The sequence below is a fragment of the Anticarsia gemmatalis genome, chromosome 24 (genome assembly GCF_050436995.1).
Source record: "Anticarsia gemmatalis isolate Benzon Research Colony breed Stoneville strain chromosome 24, ilAntGemm2 primary, whole genome shotgun sequence".
NCBI classification, from domain to species: domain Eukaryota; kingdom Metazoa; phylum Arthropoda; class Insecta; order Lepidoptera; family Erebidae; genus Anticarsia; species Anticarsia gemmatalis.
This window is the reverse complement of record NC_134768.1, coordinates 5,092,867-5,116,295: the sequence shown is the minus strand read 5'-3', so window position 1 is coordinate 5,116,295 and position 23,429 is coordinate 5,092,867. Positions and strand designations below refer to the sequence as shown.

General features: G+C 36.1%; 5 protein-coding genes across 5 annotated transcripts; 4 read left to right on the top strand and 1 right to left on the bottom strand.

Moving 5' to 3' along the window:
• The first annotated feature begins 141 nt into the window (after positions 1–141).
• LOC142983703 (uncharacterized) lies at positions 142–5,015 on the top strand. Its single transcript, XM_076130705.1, has 10 exons — positions 142–280; positions 697–836; positions 1,154–1,305; positions 1,552–1,631; positions 1,899–2,116; positions 2,492–2,665; positions 3,245–3,409; positions 3,729–3,901; positions 4,588–4,662; positions 4,813–5,015. Exons 1-10 carry the CDS (start codon positions 232–234, stop codon positions 4,922–4,924), a joined length of 1,338 nt encoding a protein of 445 aa, XP_075986820.1. The 5' UTR covers positions 142–231; the 3' UTR covers positions 4,925–5,015.
• A 430-nt stretch (positions 5,016–5,445) lies between these two features.
• On the top strand, positions 5,446–11,360 carry LOC142983539 (uncharacterized). Its single transcript, XM_076130466.1, has 10 exons — positions 5,446–5,665; positions 5,875–6,023; positions 6,434–6,585; positions 6,877–6,959; positions 7,561–7,778; positions 8,526–8,690; positions 9,077–9,247; positions 9,975–10,147; positions 10,721–10,798; positions 11,107–11,360. Exons 1-10 carry the CDS (start codon positions 5,605–5,607, stop codon positions 11,324–11,326), a joined length of 1,470 nt encoding a protein of 489 aa, XP_075986581.1. The 5' UTR covers positions 5,446–5,604; the 3' UTR covers positions 11,327–11,360.
• A 471-nt stretch (positions 11,361–11,831) lies between these two features.
• Positions 11,832–15,995, top strand: LOC142983510 (uncharacterized). The gene is made up of 10 exons (XM_076130435.1): positions 11,832–12,025; positions 12,301–12,422; positions 12,819–12,970; positions 13,163–13,245; positions 13,436–13,653; positions 14,032–14,199; positions 14,562–14,750; positions 15,096–15,268; positions 15,415–15,492; positions 15,745–15,995. Exons 1-10 carry the CDS (start codon positions 11,980–11,982, stop codon positions 15,959–15,961), a joined length of 1,446 nt encoding a protein of 481 aa, XP_075986550.1. The 5' UTR covers positions 11,832–11,979; the 3' UTR covers positions 15,962–15,995.
• A 528-nt stretch (positions 15,996–16,523) lies between these two features.
• Positions 16,524–20,958, top strand: LOC142983690 (uncharacterized). The gene is made up of 12 exons (XM_076130682.1): positions 16,524–16,680; positions 16,974–17,179; positions 17,460–17,694; positions 17,976–18,187; positions 18,472–18,657; positions 19,077–19,223; positions 19,489–19,661; positions 19,983–20,054; positions 20,131–20,157; positions 20,239–20,274; positions 20,349–20,381; positions 20,616–20,958. Exons 1-12 carry the CDS (start codon positions 16,635–16,637, stop codon positions 20,914–20,916), a joined length of 1,674 nt encoding a protein of 557 aa, XP_075986797.1. The 5' UTR covers positions 16,524–16,634; the 3' UTR covers positions 20,917–20,958.
• A 273-nt stretch (positions 20,959–21,231) lies between these two features.
• Positions 21,232–23,265, bottom strand: LOC142983640 (uncharacterized). The gene is made up of 4 exons (XM_076130620.1): positions 23,156–23,265; positions 22,382–22,543; positions 21,945–22,103; positions 21,232–21,440 (listed from the first exon to the last, which is right to left on the bottom strand). The coding sequence occupies exons 1-4, from the start codon at positions 23,210–23,212 to the stop codon at positions 21,264–21,266; spliced, it is 555 nt and encodes a 184-aa protein (XP_075986735.1). The 5' UTR covers positions 23,213–23,265; the 3' UTR covers positions 21,232–21,263.
• Between the last annotated feature and the right edge of the window lie 164 nt (positions 23,266–23,429).

The window sequence follows — 23,429 nt, the reverse complement described above, 5'->3', positions numbered from 1 at the left end:
TAAGAGATAATAAGACCGAATATACTATAAAATATTGCTTTAATATTCCCGTATTTTTATTAACATCTAAGTGAAAGCTACACAAGAATACGAAACCATTTAAAAATTACGAATAAACTCATCGATGCATGTTATTGCGAATCCACTCGCATGCAATATTTCTTATTCCACTTCAAGAAAATATGAAAATTATGCTTACTATATAATAGCATTTTATAAAAAAATTGTAAAATGTATGTTTTGCCAATATTGTTAGGGCTTTTGGTTATCATCAAGGAAGGTAAGTCATCATTCCAATTACCGGTAGGTTATCCAAGATATATCTATAAGCCTTCAAACTTTTTAACCGTTTATCTAGATTGTAATTAGTTAAATAATACTGTTGTGTATTTCCAAAAGAAAGAAGGTGTATCGGACAGACCAGAAGCTTGCGGCTCACTGATTTACTTAATTCAAAATTTTGTACATGTTCGAAGGCTACAAAGGCTCTACAAGGCTCTCTACTAAACTGTTTGACTTTAGGGTTATATCTATCTTTGTATTAACTACATTATTTATTTACTAGTGAGAAATATTAACTATACTAAACTAAACTATAACTAATTAACAAAAAGATAATATTTACAATTGTAAAAAACTAAATTTAAATATACCTACATATATTATATTATATTGTATTAACTATGTTTTATCTAGGTACTGGTGCGAATCCAAACCCAAGGGTAGAATCTTCAGAAGGAGTGGCAACTACAGCTCGACCTGGAACGAGACCACCAGAGAGATCTTACAGACGGATATTGAAAGGTCAATTGACTGGCGACACGAGACCGTATATGGTATGTCTTCATTCTATTTACAACCTGAACTACATCATTATTACTCTAAAGTACTTCAGTGCCTATATAGGAATATATATTAGAAAAGCGCAATAACACCTTGCCTGACCCGGGGATTAAACTAAGGACCTCGTGATCTGTGGTGACCATGCTGGCTTAGACCGAAGAGCAGTCAATACTACTAACCCAAAGTCAATTTTATAATTTTTCTAAACAAAAAATCGTATCTATGATGTCATTAAAATTTGCATACAGAAACATAAAACTGACAAACGAGCTATATTTACTTAAACAATCTAATCCTTTTCTTTCAACAGGTGTACCTCAGGGCAGCATCTAGTGCCGATGCTAAACTAGCCGACACGAACTGGATGTGTGGTGGTGTCATCATTCACGAACGTTATATCCTCACATCGGCCGCTTGTATTGAAGATGCTAGCCATTTCTACGTCATTTCTGGGACACATAAGTAAATGGTCTATTTTACAAATAATGTATAGGTACAGTGTCTAACGGCCAGTTTCTTCATACATATCTAAAGTAAATGCTAAAGCCATTGACTTCTACTTGATATTTTTATCAATTCGTAAGGATACAAATTTGAGTTGCATTTTTATTTTCCCCTATAGTTTGCTGTTACTTTTGATGAAGAAAGTGGCAGTTAGTGACGCATATATAATGTAGATTTTTTTAAAATTTCGTTGGACTTTTGCAGGTGGTATCCTGCAGAAGAAAAAAATAATGAATGTATAAACAATGGTGCTAAAAAAGCTGTATGGAAATGTGTACCGAAAGGTAACAATATTTTTTCATGTCGTACACTCTGTAACCGCTTTCTATATTTCATCCGGTTCACGCTTTTTTAAGAAGATTTTCATCTACTATATACCTTAATTTTTTAAGATTTCTTCTTTTATTATCATTAACCTAGCCAAAAAACGAACTACAATATAGAAACATATGATTGTCAGTTTCAGTAAAGTACTTATAAAGTTTGTCGCTAATAAGGTACACTGAAGTTCTGTATGTATCTTAAGTGTATGGGTATAAATTATGTTCCAGCATATTTCTTTGACGGTAACGAATTTGACAACATCCGTTGGATGGTCGGCGACATAGCTGTTGTCAAAGTAGAAGACAATTTCAACTTCGAGAGAAGAATCCGCGGCTGTGACTTCATTCCTAAGATGATAAAGTACAATAATATTTCTGCTGAATTGGAGAACCCTGGACAGTTAGCTTCCATGGCTGGATGGGGATCTACCGACTATTTTGGTGATGTAAGATAAAAGTATTAATAATTGGCGTTAAGCAATGCACTAAGTGACGAGATAGTTAACCCTAAAAACGTACAAGACGACTACTACGCACCTGACCTCTTTCCAAGACATCGCCCATGCGATGTGTGTGTGTTTCTAAAGATGCTATTCGTTAAAAAAGGACTATTAAGCCCCTTTTTAACAAATTTATCTTTGTAATAACCTAACTTTTTAATAAATTCGCTAAGCATTGACTTTATCCATTAAATTGGCTATTAAATATGCGCGTACTACATACTTACATTACATAATAATATGACTATGATGTGTGCCGTACAGATCAAAGACATGGACGTAAACGGAAATGAAGATTATACGTATAAATTCATATTACAGGGTATCAATATCGCAACAGTAAACTCCGAAGATCTTCTCGAGACGGATACAGTTGTGATATCAAAGAAAACGTGTAAAAAGCGTTGGGACCCAAGATATCACTTCATTATTGATGATCATATGATTTGTACTAAAGATCCCACTGATGCTGAGACTATGAGTGCTATTTGTTCAGTAAGTATTATCTTCTCGTGTCTTCTTTAAATTCTTATCTTATGGCGAGTGGTCAACCTAGTGTCAAAGTAAATCAAGCCGCCCGAAGGCCTTATTTACCGACCGGTGATCGCAACTGGCTATGAGTGCCTTTACTCGTGTCGTGTCTCAAGTCATTTGAAAGTCCTAAAACGTAAGTTTAGTGCATTCGTGGATGACTTCAGAGGGGCAATTTCCTTCTACTATCGACTGTCGATAAGCGACTCGCTATCGTCAAGTTTTATAAGATAATCTGATCAGCGTCTCTAGTGGGAGCTGTAGTAACAATTTATGCAGTACAGTTTAATTATCTAACTTCATACTCAGTACTACATACTACAGTACCGACTATAGAAAATAATGATACAAAGGGGCTTTTTCCAGTACTATTGGCTTGAGACATGATGGCTTTCGGATAACTGACGACCTCGGAAACCCTTTAAAATAAATAAAGTGATAAAATTTGTCTTTATTTCACTTGATACTTATTCAGAAATATTAGAAGCAAATAGTATTCCTGTGCCCTTATCGATATAGCTCTTATGACCATCTCTGATACAGGAACGTGAAGTAAACTGCAAAGAGTTGATATACTCTCACGAGGAAGATGATGACGCGACGTCTCGAAGATGGGTTATAGACTACAGTCAGTTGATGGTCGACACCGCCGCTCACATTAACACTAGGAGACTTGATCGTGGTGTTGTTGCTGGAGGCTTCTGTGAGGTAAACATAAAAGTTTGTTATTTGTGCTACTTCGCTTTGAAAAGATCTAACTTAAATAAGAAGAAAATGTATGTATGACAAGATAATAAATGTGAATTAAGGCAAGAGAATTTTGTAAAAATTGTATCAAGTGGCATTCTTTAGTCTCTGCCTACCCCTGAGGGAAATAGGCGTGATATTAGTTAATTTTGTATGTAAGAGAATATTTAACAACAATAGAATTTACGCGATAGAAGCTTAAATACGAAAATCTATACCTATTCTTGCTGTTATAGTCTGAGTCTTATTGTTTCAAAGAAATAATGCGTTTTCTGTTAAGAACGACCACGGCGGACCTCTAGTGGTGGGTCAAGGCAAGAGCTCGGTGGTAGTCGGTGTGATGTCAGCCTGTCTCACGAGGGAGGTCACCCACAAGTGCTACGGGCCCTTCCTCTCCACCAGCGTGTATAAGTACAGGAACCTTATCTCTTGTGCCATCAATAAGGACATTACGTAAGCAGTTTTTATGTAGCTATTACTATCTTTTGGCATAATAGGATTTTTTTTAATATAACTCCTGCACTGGAATTGCTCTTATGTTACGGGACTATTACAAACATAAAAACAATGGACACAAAGTACAACCAGAGAAACAGGCGCAGTGGTATTGACGTGGCAATCACCTTAACCGCTGCGCTACAGAGGCCGTCTAACAGCCAAACTTCTTAAGACTTCCACCCCTGTTACACTGAATATATCTGCGTACCGCAGCGTCGCTGTGCAGTGCCCCATACAACATCGTATATATTCGCATACTTGACCGTCATCAGCGTCGCAGGACGGGAATCCTTAGAGGTATTCTATATCTATACTAATATAATAAAGCTGAAGAGTTTGTTTGTTTGTTTGTTTGTTTGTTTGAACGCGCTAATCTCAAGAACTACTGGTCCGATTTGAAAAATTCTTTCGGTGTTAGATAGCCCATTTATCGAGGAAGGCTATAGGCTATATAACATCACGCTACGGTCATTAGGAGCGGAGCAGCAACGAGAAATGTTACAAAAACGGGGAAAATTTTGACCCATTCTCTTAGGTGACGCAAGCGAAGTTGCGCGGGTCAGCTAGTATTCTATAAAACGAACGGAATAGTCATCTTTTGTATCGCGCAGTCGGGTAAATAAATACATTTTTGTTTTCAGGCCCGTATGCAGAACTGTGCTGAGATCTTCAAAAGCTACAGAAACAGTATTTAACTGGAAAGCACACTCTGACGTGTAATTTTATATTTATTCAACTTCTATTTATTTGACATTACTTGATGGAAGTATTCATGTCTCTAAAGAAAATCCTCAATAACTACATTGAAATTGCATTTACTTTACTGAGTTCCTTCCTGATTGATTAATTAGTTGATTTAATTTCAGGTTTCCAAGTATTTTAAGAATGCGTAAAACTAACTCTTCAGCGAAGTCTCGTAAACTGTCAGACGTATCTCGGCAAGCTTTACGAAGTGCAACCCTACCTGACTTAAGCTAGGTTTCCACTGCAAAAGAGTAATGGATTCGCTGCGCTCGCGGAGGAAACTTTTAGTTATATAAATTGTCTATAATATAATAAAATAATTTGTCCATTTGATGTTTGTTTTAATTTACTAAAATGGGTATTTGTAATTGGGTGTTATTATTTCTGTCAGTACTTAACAATGATAGATTCTCTATGAGGCTTTTGCCCAGCTGTGGGACACATGAAGGGCTTATACAAAAAAAAAGATTCTTTAAGAGACGATTAATGCATTTTGATATAAAGGATCAGCATAAAATAAAGTTTTATTTCATGCTTAGAAAATGAAAGTATGACTATTTTTAAAAAATCTTTTTTAAAATGTGCAAATGTTAATTTAAATAAACATTATGTGCTTAAACAAACAAATGTAGACAGCCATCAACTAAAGCAATAAGAGAAAAAGGACTCATAATAACTGAAGAATTCATTGATAAGATTGCGAAAGTATCAAGTAAGACGTAGGCTATGAAATTGTAAGAAACATTATTAGATAATAATATAATCTACAAAGGCATTCGATTCAAAGTCACCACAGGAAATACAGAAATTAAATGTAACCAATCACGGAATCACTTGCCCGTGAAATTGCAGGAACATTTATGTACCTAACTCATGTGTTTGTTTTCGTAAATTCTTTTCTTCAATGAACTACAATGACAATGTTAAATTATGGAAATGTTTTATGTGTTTTATGTACAATATGTTATTTTACAGGTAAGTATATCACTCTAGTATATTGGAATAACATAGATAAATATAAAGGCGTTATAAGGTATCCGTAAACATTCGTTCTTGACATTGATTTCACGTCATTTCACGGTTTGTAGAAAGGTTTTCTGATGACGTAAGCATGTACTTTGAATAACCTTAAGTGTTAAATCTCTACAAAATATGAAATACTATTATAGTTTTCTTATTTTCAGAAGTATATTCAATAGAGGTAGCAACCAAAATGCCAAATAAAGTAGAAAATATATTAAAGAAAACGAATATTTCTGACATAAGGCATATGCTTAACAATTCTCGGCGTATAGTCGTTGGAAGCGAGACTATGGAAAATAGACCTTACATGGTAAGTAACAGACAGACAAACAACTTTTGATTTTCATATAAACGAATATTAAGAAAACAGAAAACTACACAGTTATCTAATATGAGAAGAAGAAGCGGAAAGGTTTTTGGCAGATACTGTACCAAAATATTTCCTACGACGGCCGCTAGAGGCGTTGATCAAAATCGTCCTTGAGAAAAACAGAAACCAAAACACCACACGAAAGAAAAACGAAAAATTAAAGTTTTGACAGCGACTAACCCGGGTTTCTGACGTATATTTAGCGGTAGTCTATCTATTCCATAGCGTTTAAACTCGAATTGATAACTATCGAATAGATAACCTACCGCTAAATGTACTTCAGAAACCAGGGGTAAGTAGTTCTGTATAACAATGAAGTAGTTTCAAAAATTGTTTGTTTGTATTCTCAGGTCTACTTGAAGCTGCCATCAAACAATCCAAAATATAAGGACTACCGTCAATGGCTGTGCGGTGGTGTGATCATTCACGACGAGTACATTCTTACTTCAGCTGCTTGTATTGAAGATGCCAGGCATTTTTATATTGTCTCCGGAACTTATATGTAGGTACTAAAACGAAGTAAAGAATATTGAAAGATCTTATTAGAATCGTTATCACAATCACAATTTTCTTTGATATAATATACGATTAGTGCCCGGTTTCTGAGGCACATTTAGCGGTTTATCTATTCAAACAGTTTTTTTAATGTGTGTTTAAACGCTATTGAATAGATAAACTACCGCTTAATGCACCTCAGAAGCCGGGGTTTGCTAAAGTATCGTAGACAGTTTATGCAAAGAGAGGACTGCGGTAATGGATACCATCAAATAAGTTTTGATATATTATATTCCAGACACGATGAAGAAGGTGATCGCTACAACAACCCGTGCATTAAAAACGGAGCAAAGAAAGCAGTATGGAAATGTATCCCACGAAGTAAGATTGATTGGTTTTATGTTATGATGTATTCTTATTGTACTTCAATAACTTAATTGTAAGCTTGAAGCACAATATTTATGCATTTTAACTAAAATTTAAAATTTAACCCATTAATGTCCCATTGCTGGGCAAGGGTCTCCCCCCGTATTGAGGGAGGGGTTAGGCCTTGAGTCCACCACGCTGGCCAAGTCCGGGTTTGCATGCCCTCAATGAATGTATTAAACAAATTTTAGGCATGCAAGGTTTCCTTACGATGTTTTCCTTCACCGTTGGAGCACGTGACAATTATTTCTAATACACACATAACTTCGAAAAGTCATTGGTGTGTTGCCTTGGGTTCGAACCTGCGACCACTTGCGTAGGAAGTGTCAACTTATACCACTCGGCTATCACTGCTATTTGCATTTTAACTAATCAATTCAAAATCCAATACTCTAGGCAACATATTCAACAGTGAAAAAGCAGAAGTTTCGTTTGTTTAAACAGGCTTTAAGATCTTATTAGGGAATATTTATCTTCATCTTCGCTTTGGCGGGTAAAAGTTAGTTCTATATAAACTACAGGAAGGCTGGAAATAAAGTAAAGCTATCACTCATAGATTATGTATTCGACGGCCACGAGAACGACAACATCAGATGGATGAACAACGACATAGCCATCGTGAAGGTGGAAGATGAGTTCGACTTTACGCGGCGAGTGAGAGGCTGTGACTTCATTCCCCGGCCGATATGCTATAACAACCAGAGCAGTAAACTTGAGGAGCCTGATAATACCGGGTATATTGCTGGTTGGGGCAGCACTTCGAGATATAATGAGGTACATTTTATAATTAATAGTTGATGTGTTTCTGAATAGTAACGGTAGCCACGCCATGGCTTCTATACGAAGTATCGGTGATTCCAATAAGAATAAGTTAACTACTGCTCTAACTGTACCGATATTTACAGAGAGGCGTTTCTTACGTTTAACGACTATCGGTAACAAACACAAATAGTAGCTATCAAGATTTTGTGATGAAGAACTGATCAGCACCCTTAGTTCATTAGAACAATTCTTTAAAATTTATTTTGTATATTATGAGGTATTAGCTCGTGGCTTAGTTAACAACAGCCGCGCGGATCGATCTCTGAGGTTAAGCAACGCTTGTCGAGGTTGATTTGGGGATGGGTGACCATCTTATGCATATCGAGTTCCTCCGTGTTTCGGAAGGCACGTTAAATTGTGGGTCCCGGCTGTCATTTTTGAAGATCTTTGACAGTCGTTAACAGTAGTCAGAAGCTTGAAAGTCTGACAACCAGTCTTACCGAAGGGTATCGTGTTAAATCCCAGGTAACTGGGTTGTGGAGGTCAGATAGGCAGTCGCTCCATGTAAAAACACTGGTATTCAGCTGCATCCGGTGAGACTGGAAGCCGACTCCAACATAGCTTGGAAAAAAAGGTTAAGCTGATATATATCCTCTCAAGTATCAAGAGTACAATGCGTACTTAGTAGTTGTTGTTTTGCGTTACAGGATATCTTATTAAATTGTGTTTCAAACTCCTAAAAAATCGTTGTGTTTGTAGCCTTCTACATCTGAGAACAAAAAGCAACAGTTATTAGAGACTGAAGTGCGAATCATCTCGAAGTCGAGCTGCAAGAAGCGTTGGGGTAAACGGTATCACAATATCATTGACAACTACATGATCTGTTCCAAAGATCTTGTTCCGGATTTGAGCGAGATATGTTCTGTGAGTACGTTTGTTTACTTTTAATACGACATACTTTGCCTGCAAACTAAGACAGCAACTGTACAAGATGAATTGATTAATAAATGAACTTCAGTAGAATCTGAATATGATAGAAATGCCATTAAAATGCTATCGTAAGGCTTTTGGAGTTATGTGTATGTTAAAATGAGTTGTCACTTATTTTTATTAACTTACATAGCTGAACGTTTTTAAAGCAGTTAAGGAATGCAACTTTTCCAACACACGCTTGGAGATAGACTTAAGGCTTAACCCCTCATTTTGACCATTGCTCAGCAGTGAAACAAATTTTTATGCCGTATCAGTATTTAAAGTTTTTAGTTCTAAAAAGCGCACTTACCAGTACTTTAAATGATTCACATTTACAGGAGAAATATGTAGATTGCACAGACGTCCAATACGATGATTCAGAGGAAGGTAGGAGACGAGTGTTGGACCCTGAGAAGCTGGTACTACATTCAGCATATCATAACCATACTGGATCAAGGAAGTTGATGGGACCAAATGGCGCTCGCTACGGTAGCGGCGGGTTTTGTGAGGTACCATTCGTTTCTTTTGTTAAACATAACTTGGGCTTAAACCTGTACCGCGATTCTGTACAGTCGGTACTGTCGAGTATCGAAAGTTTGACATTTAGAATATTTAGAATGTATTGCCAAAATAATTCCTACGACGCCCGGTAGAGGCGCTAACCAGTTTGTCATATAAAATTTCTCGATAGCTAGCCAGTTGTCCATAGTAGTAGAGAATCGAGCTACAGTGATGGCATTTCACTCACGATCAATCGACAACTGCTTAAGTATCAAGAAATTTTGTATGATAAAATGGTCAGCGTTTCCAGTAATACGATATCAAACGATAGTACCAAGTTGCAGTATTGCAGTATTATCTTAGAAACAAAAGAAAATTAGCTTTGCATATTGGAAATTTTTTTTTTATTTCAAGTACCTACATATATATGAATTTTAAAAAACTCGCTTCTTCCACTTCTTCTTATCGTATGGTTAGTGGTCAACCTAGTGTCAAAGCTGTTCAAGCCGCCCGAAAGGCCTTTGACGTGGCTTAACGACTGTTATCTTAATTGACAACTACCGGAACCGTCTTTTTACGTGCCCTCCGTAGCACGGAGAAGCTCAGTTCAAATACCACTATGCGGTCACCCATCTATGGAATGACCGAGCCAAGGTTTGCTTAACCCGCAAGTCGTTTACCGACCGGTGAGCACCACTGGCTATGAGCTCATCTTAACAAATGTCTTTATAATAGAACGACCACGGCGGCCCACTAATACATGGTTCGGGCATGAACGAAGTCGTGATCGGCATCATCTCAGCCTGCCTCGTCAAGGAAGGAACCAACAGATGCTACGGGCCGTTCCTCTACACCAGCGTCTGGAGGAACAGGATCCTCATTAACTGTGCCGTTTACAAAGATACCGCGTAAGTTTTTATCTATCTTTACTGAGATAATACTATTATAAAGGCATAATTAATTAATATTATAAAGTATATGTAATATGTAATAAAGGTTCATTAAATAAGAAAGTATAAACTGCAGTGTTCTTCTTGTGGTATCTTTTTGTAGCAGAAGAATTTAGATCGCTTTATTATCATGTCAAACAATCTCGAGTAATTGGGAGGTTTCTAATTTTTTTATAATCTGTCTACAGTTTCTCGGTACGTATATTTTAGACTAGCTGACCCTCGCAACTTCGCTTGCGTCACATAAGAGAGAATGGGCTAAATTTATCCCCGATTTTGTAACATTTTTTTACTGGTACTCTGCTCCTATTGGTCGTAGCTTAATATATATAGCCTATAGCCTTCCTCGATAAATGGGCTATCTAACACTGAAAGAATTTTTGAAATCGGACCAGTATTTCCTGAGATTAGCGCGTTCAAACAAACAAACTCTTCAGCTTTATAATATTAGTATAGATTATAATATTAGTATAGATTTAAAATTAAATGACTTATATGCAGATACCTATTAATTCTGTTTATCTATTTCAGAGGAAGTTGTGATAAGTTGTTCCGAGCTGGTGGCACTCATACTGAAGTGGATATTAGTTGGGCAGACCATCCTGATGGGTTAGTTACATACCTTACTTCTATAATTAATATGTACTCGTAGAAAAAGTATGCGCAAATCCTTGTATCTGAATGTAAACGGCCAAAATATACGAAAAAGCCCACCTCACACAAATTTTACTAAAACATTTTCCACTAAATCAAAATGTTGACAATATACTTCTTATAGCTATAACAAGCTTTCTCTAATTTTTACTTCTAAGCATAGTTCTTATACTGGGGATGTCATAATCTTTTCAGATTTAAGGCCCCCTAAATAAAAATAAAGATAATAAAAAAAATAGTTCTAATACTTTTTTTTCACACAGACCAGCCAAAAATGAGCTAAAGAAGGTGAACGGTACGAAAGAAGAAGAAAACCCTAAAAGGCGACAGTTTAACAACACAGTAGCCACTAAACTATCATCAAATAGTTCCAAAATGCCCGACGTGCCGTTAGAACATAGTGGAATTGTACTCCGGTCTTTTGACGATAGACCGTCTTCTACGTCCTTGAATACGACGACTGCTAAGACCGGGACTACTTGAGAATAAATAAAGTTATAAAAAAAATGTGTTTTCATTTAAGACTGATCAAAATGAGCCTTTAAAATGAGGCTTAATATATAATATTTGTAATTTATTTACACAACCTATGTATAAAAAAGAAAATAATTAAAATCTAAATTCCTAATTAAGACCGGGTAGATGTACTAATAATCTTATAGGAGCTGGATCAGTTTACACAATGTTCATGCCTCATTAGATTACAATATATTTCTTGTGCTACAAAAGTTTATATAAGCCTACGAGCTTTTAATTGTTTTTAATAAAATTGAGTATGTAACTAAAGCTATGTTTCTAATTCTCCCCGCCTGGAAAATAAAGTACAATATGCGTCCTCGGGTCAAATCTAAAAGTGTCTACTTTATTATGAATCGAATCACGTTGTGAGTGATAGGAATTCTAAGCGTAGGAAGTTTCTCAAATTCTTTGAGTTAAATAGCATCACTAAAAAGAAAATTTAATGCATTGTTGTTTTGACAAAAGCCTTAGTAAAAACTAATAAAGATAAAAACCGGACCGGATGCAAGTTACAAGGCAAACATTTTAATTGTCATTTGTCCATTTCATGCGTGAAATTGATTTTTTATATAATTCTTTTATGTAAATGTTGCCGATATTGCCATTGTGTTTCCATCATGATGTTTATTTTATGTATATTGACTACTTTTTTAGTATTAAAAGGTAATATATTTTTTATATTCTGAATAACTATGTAAAAATGTATTAAATCTACCTGATTAAATTAAATAGGTTACCACATTCTTGTTTGGATATTTAACTTACTTACCCCCGGTTTCTGAGGTACATTTAGCGGTAGTTTATCTATTCAATAGCGTTTAAACTCATATAAAAAAAACGCAATTGAATAGATAAATTACCGCTTAAAGTTCTCAGAAACCGGGCATTAATGCTTAAGATTTGTACTCATGTTATAAGATATAAATTATTAATTTTAGATGTTCAAACGTTAGAAGTAGCCACAACAGTACCACCTGAAGTTGATTCAATTCTAAAAAACTTAAATGAGACAAGAAGAATTATCAATGGTTATGAAGTCACAGATAATATGCCATACATGGTAAGCTTTATAATAATAAAACGTAGTATATAATCTAATCCGCCTTACGGCCAACAAAAAGAGAACAAAATTTTACATGTATCTTGTAAAAGTCAAGTTCCATTTCTGCAAACCTCGACGGGGTTCGATTCCCGGGCTAAGTAAAGGGCTATAATTGATCTATTCTAATTCGTATTTGAATATTCAATTCAATAGCAGCACGGAGCTTTACTATGTGCCCGGTGCAGTAGGTCCCACTGCCCTTTACTTTGGACTGACATGGTAACTGGATAATCACTGGTGTTTTTATACACCTCTGTCTACACCTTCGAATATAATATGCGTGATATTATGTATGTATGTATTTAAGAGTATCATTGATATAGTACTCAGTAATACAGAGGTATTTTGCTCTAGGTATTCTTGAAACTACCTCAAAATAACAAGAAACAGAAGGATTACCGCACGTGGCTGTGTGGTGGTGTGATCATTCACGAGGAGTATATTCTAACATCTGCCGCTTGTATTGAAGATGCTGAACACTTTTATGTCGTCTCCGGTACTTATAAGTAAGTGAATAGGCCTAAAGACCTGTGTTTAATCTTGTTTAATCAGTTGCTTTTACTACACAGGTTTCTTAACTATAAAAATACCTTGCATTATTATATTATAGTGTTAGAATTAGGAAGGTTACCTACCTTCGCAATAAGAATTTCGTTAAAAATCTCTTACGAATATTTTATGGCAGTATTAAATTTCAGATATGCAGATGAAGACGATCGGTACAACAATCCTTGCATAAAAAACGGAGCGAAGAAAGCAATCTGGAAATGTGTTCCTAAAAGTAAGTAGGTAGTAAGAAATAATATAATGAGAAGAAGAAATAAATAATACAGATGCATGATGATGCATGCATTTTTGTACTGCTGTAAAACTTGTAATTCAATATTTGGATAATAATAGCCCATGTTATATACTGCTTCATAAACATAATTAGACCAAATACCTATACCTATACCTACGGCTTCATTTAGATTACGTGTTCGACGGCCACGAGAACGACAACATTAGGTGGATGAACAACGACATCGCAGTTGTAAAGATAGAAGACGGCTTCGACTTCACCAGACGTATCAGAGGCTGTGACTTTATCCCGAAACCAGTCTGTTATAACAACCAGAGTCAGACGCTTGAGAACCCTGGAACGATTGTTACTATTGCTGGATGGGGAACTACTTCGAGGTACAATGACGTAAGTAGAAAAACCCGTCATGTTGCTAACATACTATTTGGTAAAAAAATTGAGAAGACTTATTTCAAAAGTTGTATTAACAATACGAAAATAGCTGTAAAATCGGTCGGGGAAAAAGTCATTTCGCATTATAGTACGTATGAACTTGTAATAAAAAGACTTTCTCGTCGACCTAATAGCTATTAATCGAAGCGATCTATATCTTATGGCAAATAGTTCACCTCCCCCCTTGCTCCTTTGACCCCTGACGTAAGATAATCAACTTCAGTAGGTAAGTAATGTTCAAACAGTTACCAACTCCAACTTTAGTTATGCACATAATTTGATTAATGAACAACAAATTAAAAACTTAACTTAAACTGTAGCTATTTGTTTTAGTGGGTGAACAGAAGGAAAGAGAACCAGCAGACTCTACTGGCGGCGCAAGTGGAGATCATCGTGAAGACCCGCTGCAAGAGACGTTGGGGCACACGCTACCACAACATTATTGACAACTACATGATCTGCTCCAAGGATATCGGACAAAGCATGTCCGAGATCTGTAATGTACGTAACGAGAAATTATTCCAACAGACAATCGTTTGATTAATGCTTAACATTTATTACTTTCTATGACATAAATTAGGTAAATATTATTGACTTTAGACTTATCTTGTGTATGGATAAAAACTTTGTTAATATAGATGTCATAACGGTTACTTGCAATTGTATACAATTTAATTTTAGTCAGCACTTTTGGTAGTTTTATTATTTAGACAAGAATATTTACAAATAATAAAATGTATTTTAACTAAACTAAACATTGTGAACTAAACACTTGTGAATATATGACATCTTTTTGATATGTCATACACTGTACGAAAAAAAAACCCGAGGGAATTATTAAAACACTTTCTGTGTCCTTTCAGGAGAAATACGTAGACTGCCAAGACATAAGCTACGACGACGACGAAGACTTGAGAAGGGACACGAACGTTCATGTGCAGAAAACAGAGAAAATTCCTACGAATTTAATGATGCATTCTGCCTATCACAACGATACGAAGAACGCAGTAGTCAGACGTGCTGGCGGCTCGATTGATGGTGGATTTTGTGAAGTTAGTACTTAAACTTGATGTAAAAGATTCTGGGCTATTAGATCATGTTAGCTATTGAAGAGGTGACCTTGTAGCAGCTCGTAGCAAAGTGCTACGAAACTCGCATTGAATTTTGCTTATTTTTGTAGGCGAAAACTATGTTGAAACTAATTTCTGAATACTAGTTATTTTTTTTATACTTAGCTGTTTTAGATTTTGTATAGGTATTTTTTTTTAATTATCAATAATAAATTAAATTCCACATAATATTAGGTAAGAAAAGGGAAGGAGACAGTTTCTCTAGTGCGACTAGAATTTCAGAAGATATAATTATAAGAACATCCTAATATAATATTCGCTTTCCAGAACGATCACGGCGGACCTCTGATATACGGAAGTGGTGTTAATTCCATGGTCATCGGCGTGATATCAGCTTGCCTTGTCAAAGAACGATCTAATAAGTGTTACGGACCCTTCCTCTACACCAGCGTGTATAAGAACAGGCAGTTCATCTCTTGTGCTATCTTCAAGGAAGTCGAGTATGTATCATTTTAACCTTACCATTTAAATTTAAAAGAATAAGAAAATCGGGAATGAGTATATTATTATGATGTACCTAGTGTTTATCTTTTTAGCCTGAATCCGTGTCCGTTATTTAATTGATAACCTGTGTTATTGTTTGCAGACCAAAATGCCGGCGTCAATTCAGATCAGGCATAACACATGAGGAAAAAGTATTGTCATGGAAGAATCATCCAGATGGGTAAGCGTATATTAGAATAGGGTTCTCCTGTATTCTCGCGATAGAGGACAGACTGCCAAAATCACTCACTTATCTACCTATCAACGTTATGCCAGTAACGTAAACATGCGGAGCTGCAACTCTTAGTCAGTTTAAAATGATCAATTAATCTGCATTTTTAGATGACAAATACCAAGTTCAACACAACACACGTTACAGGTTAAATATTTATCCAGAGTACATTTTCAAAATACAACCTTTTATTTTTCTCAGGCCGGCAAAGAACGAATTGGGACCTGGAGTAAAAGCAGACGCTAACATTTACGAACCAGTAGCTACTTCTACCGCCCCTCCACCTGCCGAAGCTCCCGTAGCCAGAGCCCATGATACGCCAGCAGTCGACGACAAAGTGTTCGCGGGAAGCGGCTTCATACTTCGAGCACAGAACGACACCACCCCCAATCTAACAGCGAATACTAAGAAAGTTTAGTTCTGTTATACATTAATAAAGTTTATTTGAAATATATTTGCATTTTTTTGTTAAAACATGTCTAAATAATAATTCCTAAAGGTATCCTGTAATTTGAAGTAAATAAAATATTGAGACAATTCGCGATAATTTGCGATGACAGATTAAACTACAAAATATTAAATACGCTGAGTTTTAAGTTGAAGAAATACATGTAAGGGCTTGGTGATGGGGTCTTAAAACACTTTCTTGATGAAATACATTAGGTTGTTTTACATCGCACGTGTGCGATAAAACAATGAAAAGAAGGACGAATCAGGGCCAGCGAAATGTTTAAAAGATTTCTTGGCTTCGAATGATATCAAATTTCATACACCTAAGAACATTAGTGCCTATTTATATGCCTACAATCCCCTTAATAATAGGTATGCAAAAGAAAGAAGGTAGGTAGCAAAAGTAAATAAAAATACAGCTTAATCAAAAAAGTTTATTCAGAAGTAACGATCCTCGTGCCCTTATAATTAACTTGGAACAAAATTAATTATTTTTATACGCAGAATATCCGGCGGATAACAGATAATTGACTTCAACGAAGCATATCTACTCGGAGATTGACAAAATAATTGACTTTTCAGTTTCATTTCGAGATTAAATTATTTATATCGATCCTTCTAGGATCGGTCCGACTGGCACAATGACGAGGTTTACGCTGCTCCTGCTTATAAGTTTAGCTATAATAGGTAAGATCATATAACTATAACTTTCTTTTTCTTTTGCTATGTGTATTTATTGCATTGTTGGATTTCAAAAAGGCACTGCATCTGATTCTTTATTAGTCTACATTAGCTTACGGAATATTGCTAAAAAAATCCAATTTATGAAAAACCGCTTTCTCAAAATGCTTCACTTTCATTTTCTTTCTTTTCCAATGATTGTCTTTCTCAGTATATTATTCATCCAAACTTCGACAACGAATCTCATATTGTTTACAATATTGAACTAAAATGAATGAAACCACTTAATTTGATTCTAGGTACAGTATTATGTAAAAAAGATAAAGAAAAGGCCGAAGATTCTAGCGTTAGTCCGAAGAAACACCACAAGAAGCACAACAGCTCTGTGGCAGGTGATGATGATGAAATACCTGATGAAGGATGGGACTTTGAGAACACTACTGCTGTTGACACCAGGAGAATCCTGTTCAGCAAGAGGACTGAGAAAGGGAAGAGGCCATACATGGTTTGTAAAACTTAAGTTTAAGAATTTTCTGAAAAAAAATGTTGGATGGAGAAGTGCTTTCGGTTGCTAATTTCTGTCAAATTTTAATAGCAGACATAAGCATGCATTGCACAAATATTCTTGGCCATCTTATTATGACATTGATATTACAGAGTTGGTAAATTTGCAATCCAAAGTGGCAGTAAATTGGTACTCATGTGTCGACGTTCTTAATACGTGTACGTCACGTGCAATTTATCACACATAATTTACAATATTTCTAAGAAAAAATATCTTTAAGGTATATCTGCAACTAACAAAAGCATCGGCCAAAGCACACAAATACCGCGGCTGGCTCTGCGGCGGTGTGATCGTAGACCCGTACTACGTCCTCACTTCGGCCGCCTGCGTTGAAGACGCTGACAGGTTCTACATCGTCTCCGGCACTACTAAGTTTGTTGATAGCTTTGATTATAAGGACGATGAGTGTGTTTGCAAACATCGCAGGAAGGTGGTTTGGAAGTGTATTCCTAAAAGTAAGTATCTTTTTATTCGAAACTTTTTCTCATTCACTCTACGCATTTTTTTCCTACGCAGAACCTACGTTGGTATAAAATACTGAGATAAGTACTAACTGAGTATGTTACTACATGATAAATTACAATATCTAACGCTCATAACTGAAAAATAATGCAATTTTTTTTGACGACACAGTCTCCGGAAGAATTTTGGATCTATAACTTTATATATTTATGTATATTTCTTATTGAAAGAGATGAATAATTAATTGTTACTTCCATATTTTTTTGCCTTTTAGATTACAAATTCGATTTCCAAGACAGCATCAAATGGTCCTCAAACGATATCGCTATAGTTAAAGTCGAAAAAGGTTTTAAATTCGGCGTTCAAGAGAAGGGATGTGAATTCGCTACAAGTTGCATTACGTATAATAACATCAGTCGAGAGTTGGAGAAACCTGGTACTAAAGGAGCTATCGCTGGATGGGGCAGCGGCAACAACTTCAGAGAGGTAACACTTAATTTTTTTCACAGAGGAAAGTAAAATCTAAGAGTGGGATGAACTGGAGGGATGGAACCATTGCAAAGTTTTTAAGATACGTATAAATTCATAAAGATAGTGGAATTATATTAGGGCAGTGCATTCAGACAGAAACAGATTGTCACAGCGAGACTCGTTTTCAATTTTGTTTGTAAATTATTATGAACAATTACTTTTGTGGGCACAATTTAGTTAAAATCCTAAGCCCGAAACATAGAAGGTATATTGTATCATAATACTTATTCTTCTGTTAGGGTGTATACCGTCGTCAAAAAGAACAGCACATACCAAGAAACGCCAAATGTCTACAAGAAGCGAAGGTGTGCATCATGGACAATGAGCAGTGCGCTAAGAAATGGGCTCAGAGGTTCAGGGACATCATCACGCAATACATGATCTGCACCAAGGATGTCATGAAGAGGCTTAGCGAAGTCTGCGACGTGAGTATATAACACAACAATTTACTAAAAGGTACGGTAATATGCTTTACATTGCAAATTGGTGGGCACTGAGCGGGCTATTATGGTTTATAAATTTAACCCATTAAAGTCCAACTTGCTGGGCAAGGGTCTCTTCCCGTAATGAGGGAGGGGTTAGATCTTGAGTCCACCACGCTGGCCAATTGCGGGGACTTGATTTATGATATGATATTATGGTTAACCTACTAAATTAGTGAGCTCGGGTATTTATTCATATTAGTATGAATTTAATGTTTTATCCATATACTTACGTTAAAGCATTGATAGTTTCGATGGGAATTGCTCAGGGCGTGATCTGTAGTTAAAAGCAGAAAAAGATTGCGTGTATTATTTGGTTCGGATTAGTTTAACATTCATTTTAATTTACTTTCAATCTGCAGAAAAGATACGCAAACTGCTCAGACGTAGAAACGAGGCGGAATGTGGAGCCAGCACCGAACGCTATCAATGTGGATCTTGGAAGGCACTTGAGAGACCCCGATGACTATACAGCGAGAAGATCTTCAATGCCGGGAGGATTTTGCGAGGTGTGTAAAATACATTACATATTCGACTACAATTATTGTAGGGCGTTTTTATGAAGAATTCAATAATTTAAACATTTTCTGGTCTAAGACAACAGGAAATTGTTTTACAGGGCAACAACAATATCATGCAAAATATTTTTTTCTCAATGTTTGTTCTCAGTCACATCAAGTCTCTTCTAAACTGTCATGTCATAAATTTCGCAATATATGTAAAGGTATAATAATCTACATCAAATCCGCACTTATTGTATATTTTTCTATACAGAATGACCACGGCGGCCCTCTGATCGTCAGATACAAAAACAGGGAGACAGTCATCGGTGTCATATCTGCTTGCAAGATCGACCCTAAAACACACAGCTGCCACGGACCTTTCTTATACACATCGCTTTATAGGAATCGTCAGTTCATATCGTGCGCTATACACAAGGACGTGGAGTAAGAACTGTTAAAATACTTTTTTATATAACGAATAGTTTCGGGTCCATCATATTATACCTACACATAACGCGAAAGTGCTAATCAAAGAGTTTCACTCAACTAACTTAGAAAGCAGATTAAAAGTCTAGGCTCGATCGACAATAACTGCATAGATATGAGTAGGAATAATTTCATACATTATCGTCCAAACGACGTTAAAATTACTTTTGCTGAAAGTAGACGGTGGACAAATTAAGGTTTCCCAGTTGTATGAAGAATTTTGGCGAAGAATTACGAAAAATGGCGAAAAACTACATTGGTATTTTTTTTGTCTTTTAGAGAGAACTGCAGAAGAGTCTTCCGTTCTGGCATCACTCACGAGGAATGGTCGGTCAATTGGGACGGTGTTGAGTAAGTTCATTTCAACTTAAGATTTCATTGACTCTATTAAAGATTAAATATGATTTAACCACAATTTGCTTTCTAGGGAAGACGATGATGACGATGATGGAAGGTAAGTAGAAACGTCGTTTTTGATTGTTAATTAGTTAGTTATGAAAATGTCAAACGATTATATTACTGTTTTTACTTGCAGTACTAACAGGGCAGCCGATAATAAATCGGACGACAGGTATGTGTATGATAAATAATATTGTTATAAATAAGGCGTGAAAATGAGTTAAAAACATCTTTTTTCTTTCACAGTGAGGAAGTTAGCAAGGAAGTACTCAGACAAAGGTAACAGACTAAAATAACTCAAAAATACACTTTAAAGAACTGATAATGACAACCCAAAACATCTACCTACTTTTAAAAGGAAGTAAGAATAAGCAATTTAAATACTGGTCACTACTTTTTTTTTTTCAGAAAAACTATTTTTCGACTCCCTCGGCAAATAAAAATAAAACTGTAATTGTATCAACAGCTTAATCATTCAAAAATTAATATCTTTAATATTTTTACTTTTTGCAGTGACGATGCAAAGAAAGAAAAGAAGGAGGAGAAGGACAAGAAAGAGGAATCAGATTCTGACAGCGCAGAAGTATCTACCACCACAGCCAAAGTAGAAGAGACCAAACCAAGAGCCGAAGAAGATAAACCAGCTAAACACAAGAAGAAGAGGTCTAAGAAGCATAAGGCTAAGTCTGAGGACAAGGCTAAGAAGGCTAAGAAGTCCAGTGAGGAGTCCAGCACTAAGAAAGCCAAACCGACTGATCCGGTCACTTATGAGTCCAGTAGTGATGAAGCCGTGAATGAACCAGGCAAAGAATAGTGTTCTGACGGTTTCCGTTCTAATAAAGCATGTAGATTTAAATTTGCGTTTTATTTTTTTACTCCTTAAGCTATCTACAGAATATATAGTTGAGGTTGCATTATAACAATGTTCTTCGGAAGTATATTCCATTTTAGTAGAATATTGCTATGCTAGTATACGCCACCCGACTGCTTGACAAAAGCCTATATAAATTATGAAACAAAACGATTAATATTGACGCTTATACAAGAATCATTTTAGTATCACGCTGTATAAAAAATATTTCAGCATAAAAAATTAATGAAATCGGAGATTTAAATAAAACAACAGCAATATAGACAGACAAAAACTATATTTCATCGCAGTTAATCCATTTCGATAATCAACTTAAGATTGAGGCAGCACATAAACTCCTTGTCCGTTTTGCAATCTTTCTCTGGGTTCTTGTAGAGGTTCAGGAAAGCTTGGTACCTGCCTACTGTGTTGCTGTTCACTGGTAGATCGTCTGTGTCCACAATGAACTCTTTGATTGGATACTCGCCCTGGACAAAATTGTTACATGTTGATGTTCAAAAGTTAAATCCCATAGCATAATTTTATATAGTTCAACGATGATTTTTTAAATCTTGTTCCATAGTAATTATTCCACCTACCATTGTTTATAGTTTTTGTTTTGTTGATTGCCGCAAGTAAAGGAACGCGAATATTCGCGAATGTTCGCGTTAATTCCCGTATTCTATTATACATTAAACATGCAAAGCGAGAGTTTAAAAGTTATGGAAGTAAAGGAACATTGGAATTGTGATAATTTTTGTTTTTAGTTAGATTTATGAGTTTTTTACATTTGGATTAGACGATGTTTATTACTTGCACAGGTTTAAGGAAAATCTTGATGTGCGAAATACGGTCACTTTTCGCCATTTATCTCTGCTATAGGTACTCCCAGCTACTATAGAGAATATCCAACCAGAAACGAGGTAAAACTTATAACCAACCTGAAAATCTAACCATCAATGAATTAAACTACCGTCAATGGTTTTACTTACCGCTTCAAAAGGACAGCTGTCAGGTATACCGAAGTACTTCATATAAGCGTAGTAGTCACTGTCGGCACCCTTCCCGATCTCACCGCAGAGGTCACAGATCTCATGGGAGAACATCAGCTCGTATTTACCTGACGCTTCCTTCTCTAAGATTATTTCTACCTGGTAACATAGATATACATAATAAAATCAGAGATATATTTGCAATTGATTCGCAGATACAACATCAGTAAACTGCATTTACTCATATTTAGCCATGTATAAGCGAAATCGTTTTAATAGTATATTGCACTAATATTAGGCATAGGTACACTAGTTTTTTATTATAGAAGTGACGAAAATGTTTCAAATAGTTACGTCAAAATTATTCGTCGCATAAAATCAACGAACTAAAGAGCAGCCTCTGTAATCTCGGATTATAAGGAATTTAGTGTACTTACCATAGTATCAGGTCCAATATCCTGCAAGAACTTGATGTCTCCATACATGTAGGCGATGGTATCATTGTACCGTTCGACATTCACGTTCGAAGTGTCCACGAACAACGCGCTCAGTTCGTCGCAAGCCTCCATTTGAGAGTCCAAGTTTACTACGTATACCACCTGTGGAAGTCACTATTAGTAGACGCTCAATGTCGAATTAGCATGAAACTCTCTGAGTAAGGAAGATTTTTTATGTAAGCATTAACTGATTTACTCTAAAACCAGCAGTAACGCTAAGTAATAGAGGCGCCCATAGCCCGTTGCGCTCACCGGTTGGTAAACGATCTGTGGGTTAAGCAACCCTAGGCGCGGTCATTCCATAGATGGGTGACCGCATAGTGGTATTCGAACTGGGCGTCTCCGTGCTTCGGAGGGCACGTAAAAAGTCGGTCTCGGTTGTTATCTACTACGATAACAGTCGTTAAGCTAGGCCAAAGGCCTTCGGGCGGCTTGAACAACTTTGACACTAGGTTGACCACTAACCATACGAGAAAGAAAGAAAGAAAGCTAGTAATAGAGGGAGACTGATTTAAATCCAGTGTGCCACTACTACAGCCTTCTTCCCGAGCAAGATAAGCATTTCGAAAGACCTTGCAATGATCCTATTGGAATGACTTCTCAAAAATATTTGGTTGACGCAGAGTAAACTGAAGTATACAAACTGTGGTGATTTCTGTAGATATTAATATCTCGCACTAATCATTTTTTGCCAAACTAATGAAAAGTTCTCACCCCATCTTGTCCCGCACAAAACCGCAACAAATACAGCAATACTATTGAAATCATCATCAGTTTTTTCACAGCAATGAAGCTGGGAGCTTTATACTCGCCCTATTTATAACTCTCTCTCATGATTCGTGCCCCATCAGATAAGGACATGTCACTTAGAGTACAAACTGATAGAATCTCACGTCAAACTGTTTTACAAAGCATAATAATGATGTCGTGTTATTAGGTGTAAATTATATGTGATTATAGCCTTGTGTGATACAGTTCAGATGACAAG

Coding starts and splice junctions, on each gene's coding strand:
- LOC142983703 (XM_076130705.1), top strand. CDS start 232: ATGTATGTTTTGCCAATATTGTTAGGGCTTTTGGTTATCATCAAGGAA. Junction 837..1,153: donor GCGACACGAGACCGTATATG/GTATGTCTTCAT, acceptor TTCTTTCAACAG/GTGTACCTCAGGGCAGCATC. Junction 4,663..4,812: donor TGGAAAGCACACTCTGACGT/GTAATTTTATAT, acceptor ATTTAATTTCAG/GTTTCCAAGTATTTTAAGAA.
- LOC142983539 (XM_076130466.1), top strand. CDS start 5,605: ATGACAATGTTAAATTATGGAAATGTTTTATGTGTTTTATGTACAATA. Junction 6,586..6,876: donor ATTGTCTCCGGAACTTATAT/GTAGGTACTAAA, acceptor ATTATATTCCAG/ACACGATGAAGAAGGTGATC. Junction 10,799..11,106: donor TGGGCAGACCATCCTGATGG/GTTAGTTACATA, acceptor TTTTTCACACAG/ACCAGCCAAAAATGAGCTAA.
- LOC142983510 (XM_076130435.1), top strand. CDS start 11,980: ATGATGTTTATTTTATGTATATTGACTACTTTTTTAGTATTAAAAG. Junction 12,026..12,300: donor TACTTTTTTAGTATTAAAAG/GTAATATATTTT, acceptor TATTAATTTTAG/ATGTTCAAACGTTAGAAGTA. Junction 15,269..15,414: donor GCTATCTTCAAGGAAGTCGA/GTATGTATCATT, acceptor TATTGTTTGCAG/ACCAAAATGCCGGCGTCAAT.
- LOC142983690 (XM_076130682.1), top strand. CDS start 16,635: ATGACGAGGTTTACGCTGCTCCTGCTTATAAGTTTAGCTATAATAG. Junction 20,275..20,348: donor GATAATAAATCGGACGACAG/GTATGTGTATGA, acceptor TTTCTTTCACAG/TGAGGAAGTTAGCAAGGAAG. Junction 20,382..20,615: donor AAGGAAGTACTCAGACAAAG/GTAACAGACTAA, acceptor TACTTTTTGCAG/TGACGATGCAAAGAAAGAAA.
- LOC142983640 (XM_076130620.1), bottom strand. CDS start 23,212: ATGATGATTTCAATAGTATTGCTGTATTTGTTGCGGTTTTGTGCGGGA. Junction 22,544..23,155: donor TTTGTGCGGGACAAGATGGG/GTGAGAACTTTT, acceptor TGACTTCCACAG/GTGGTATACGTAGTAAACTT. Junction 21,441..21,944: donor ACAGCTGTCCTTTTGAAGCG/GTAAGTAAAACC, acceptor AATTTTGTCCAG/GGCGAGTATCCAATCAAAGA.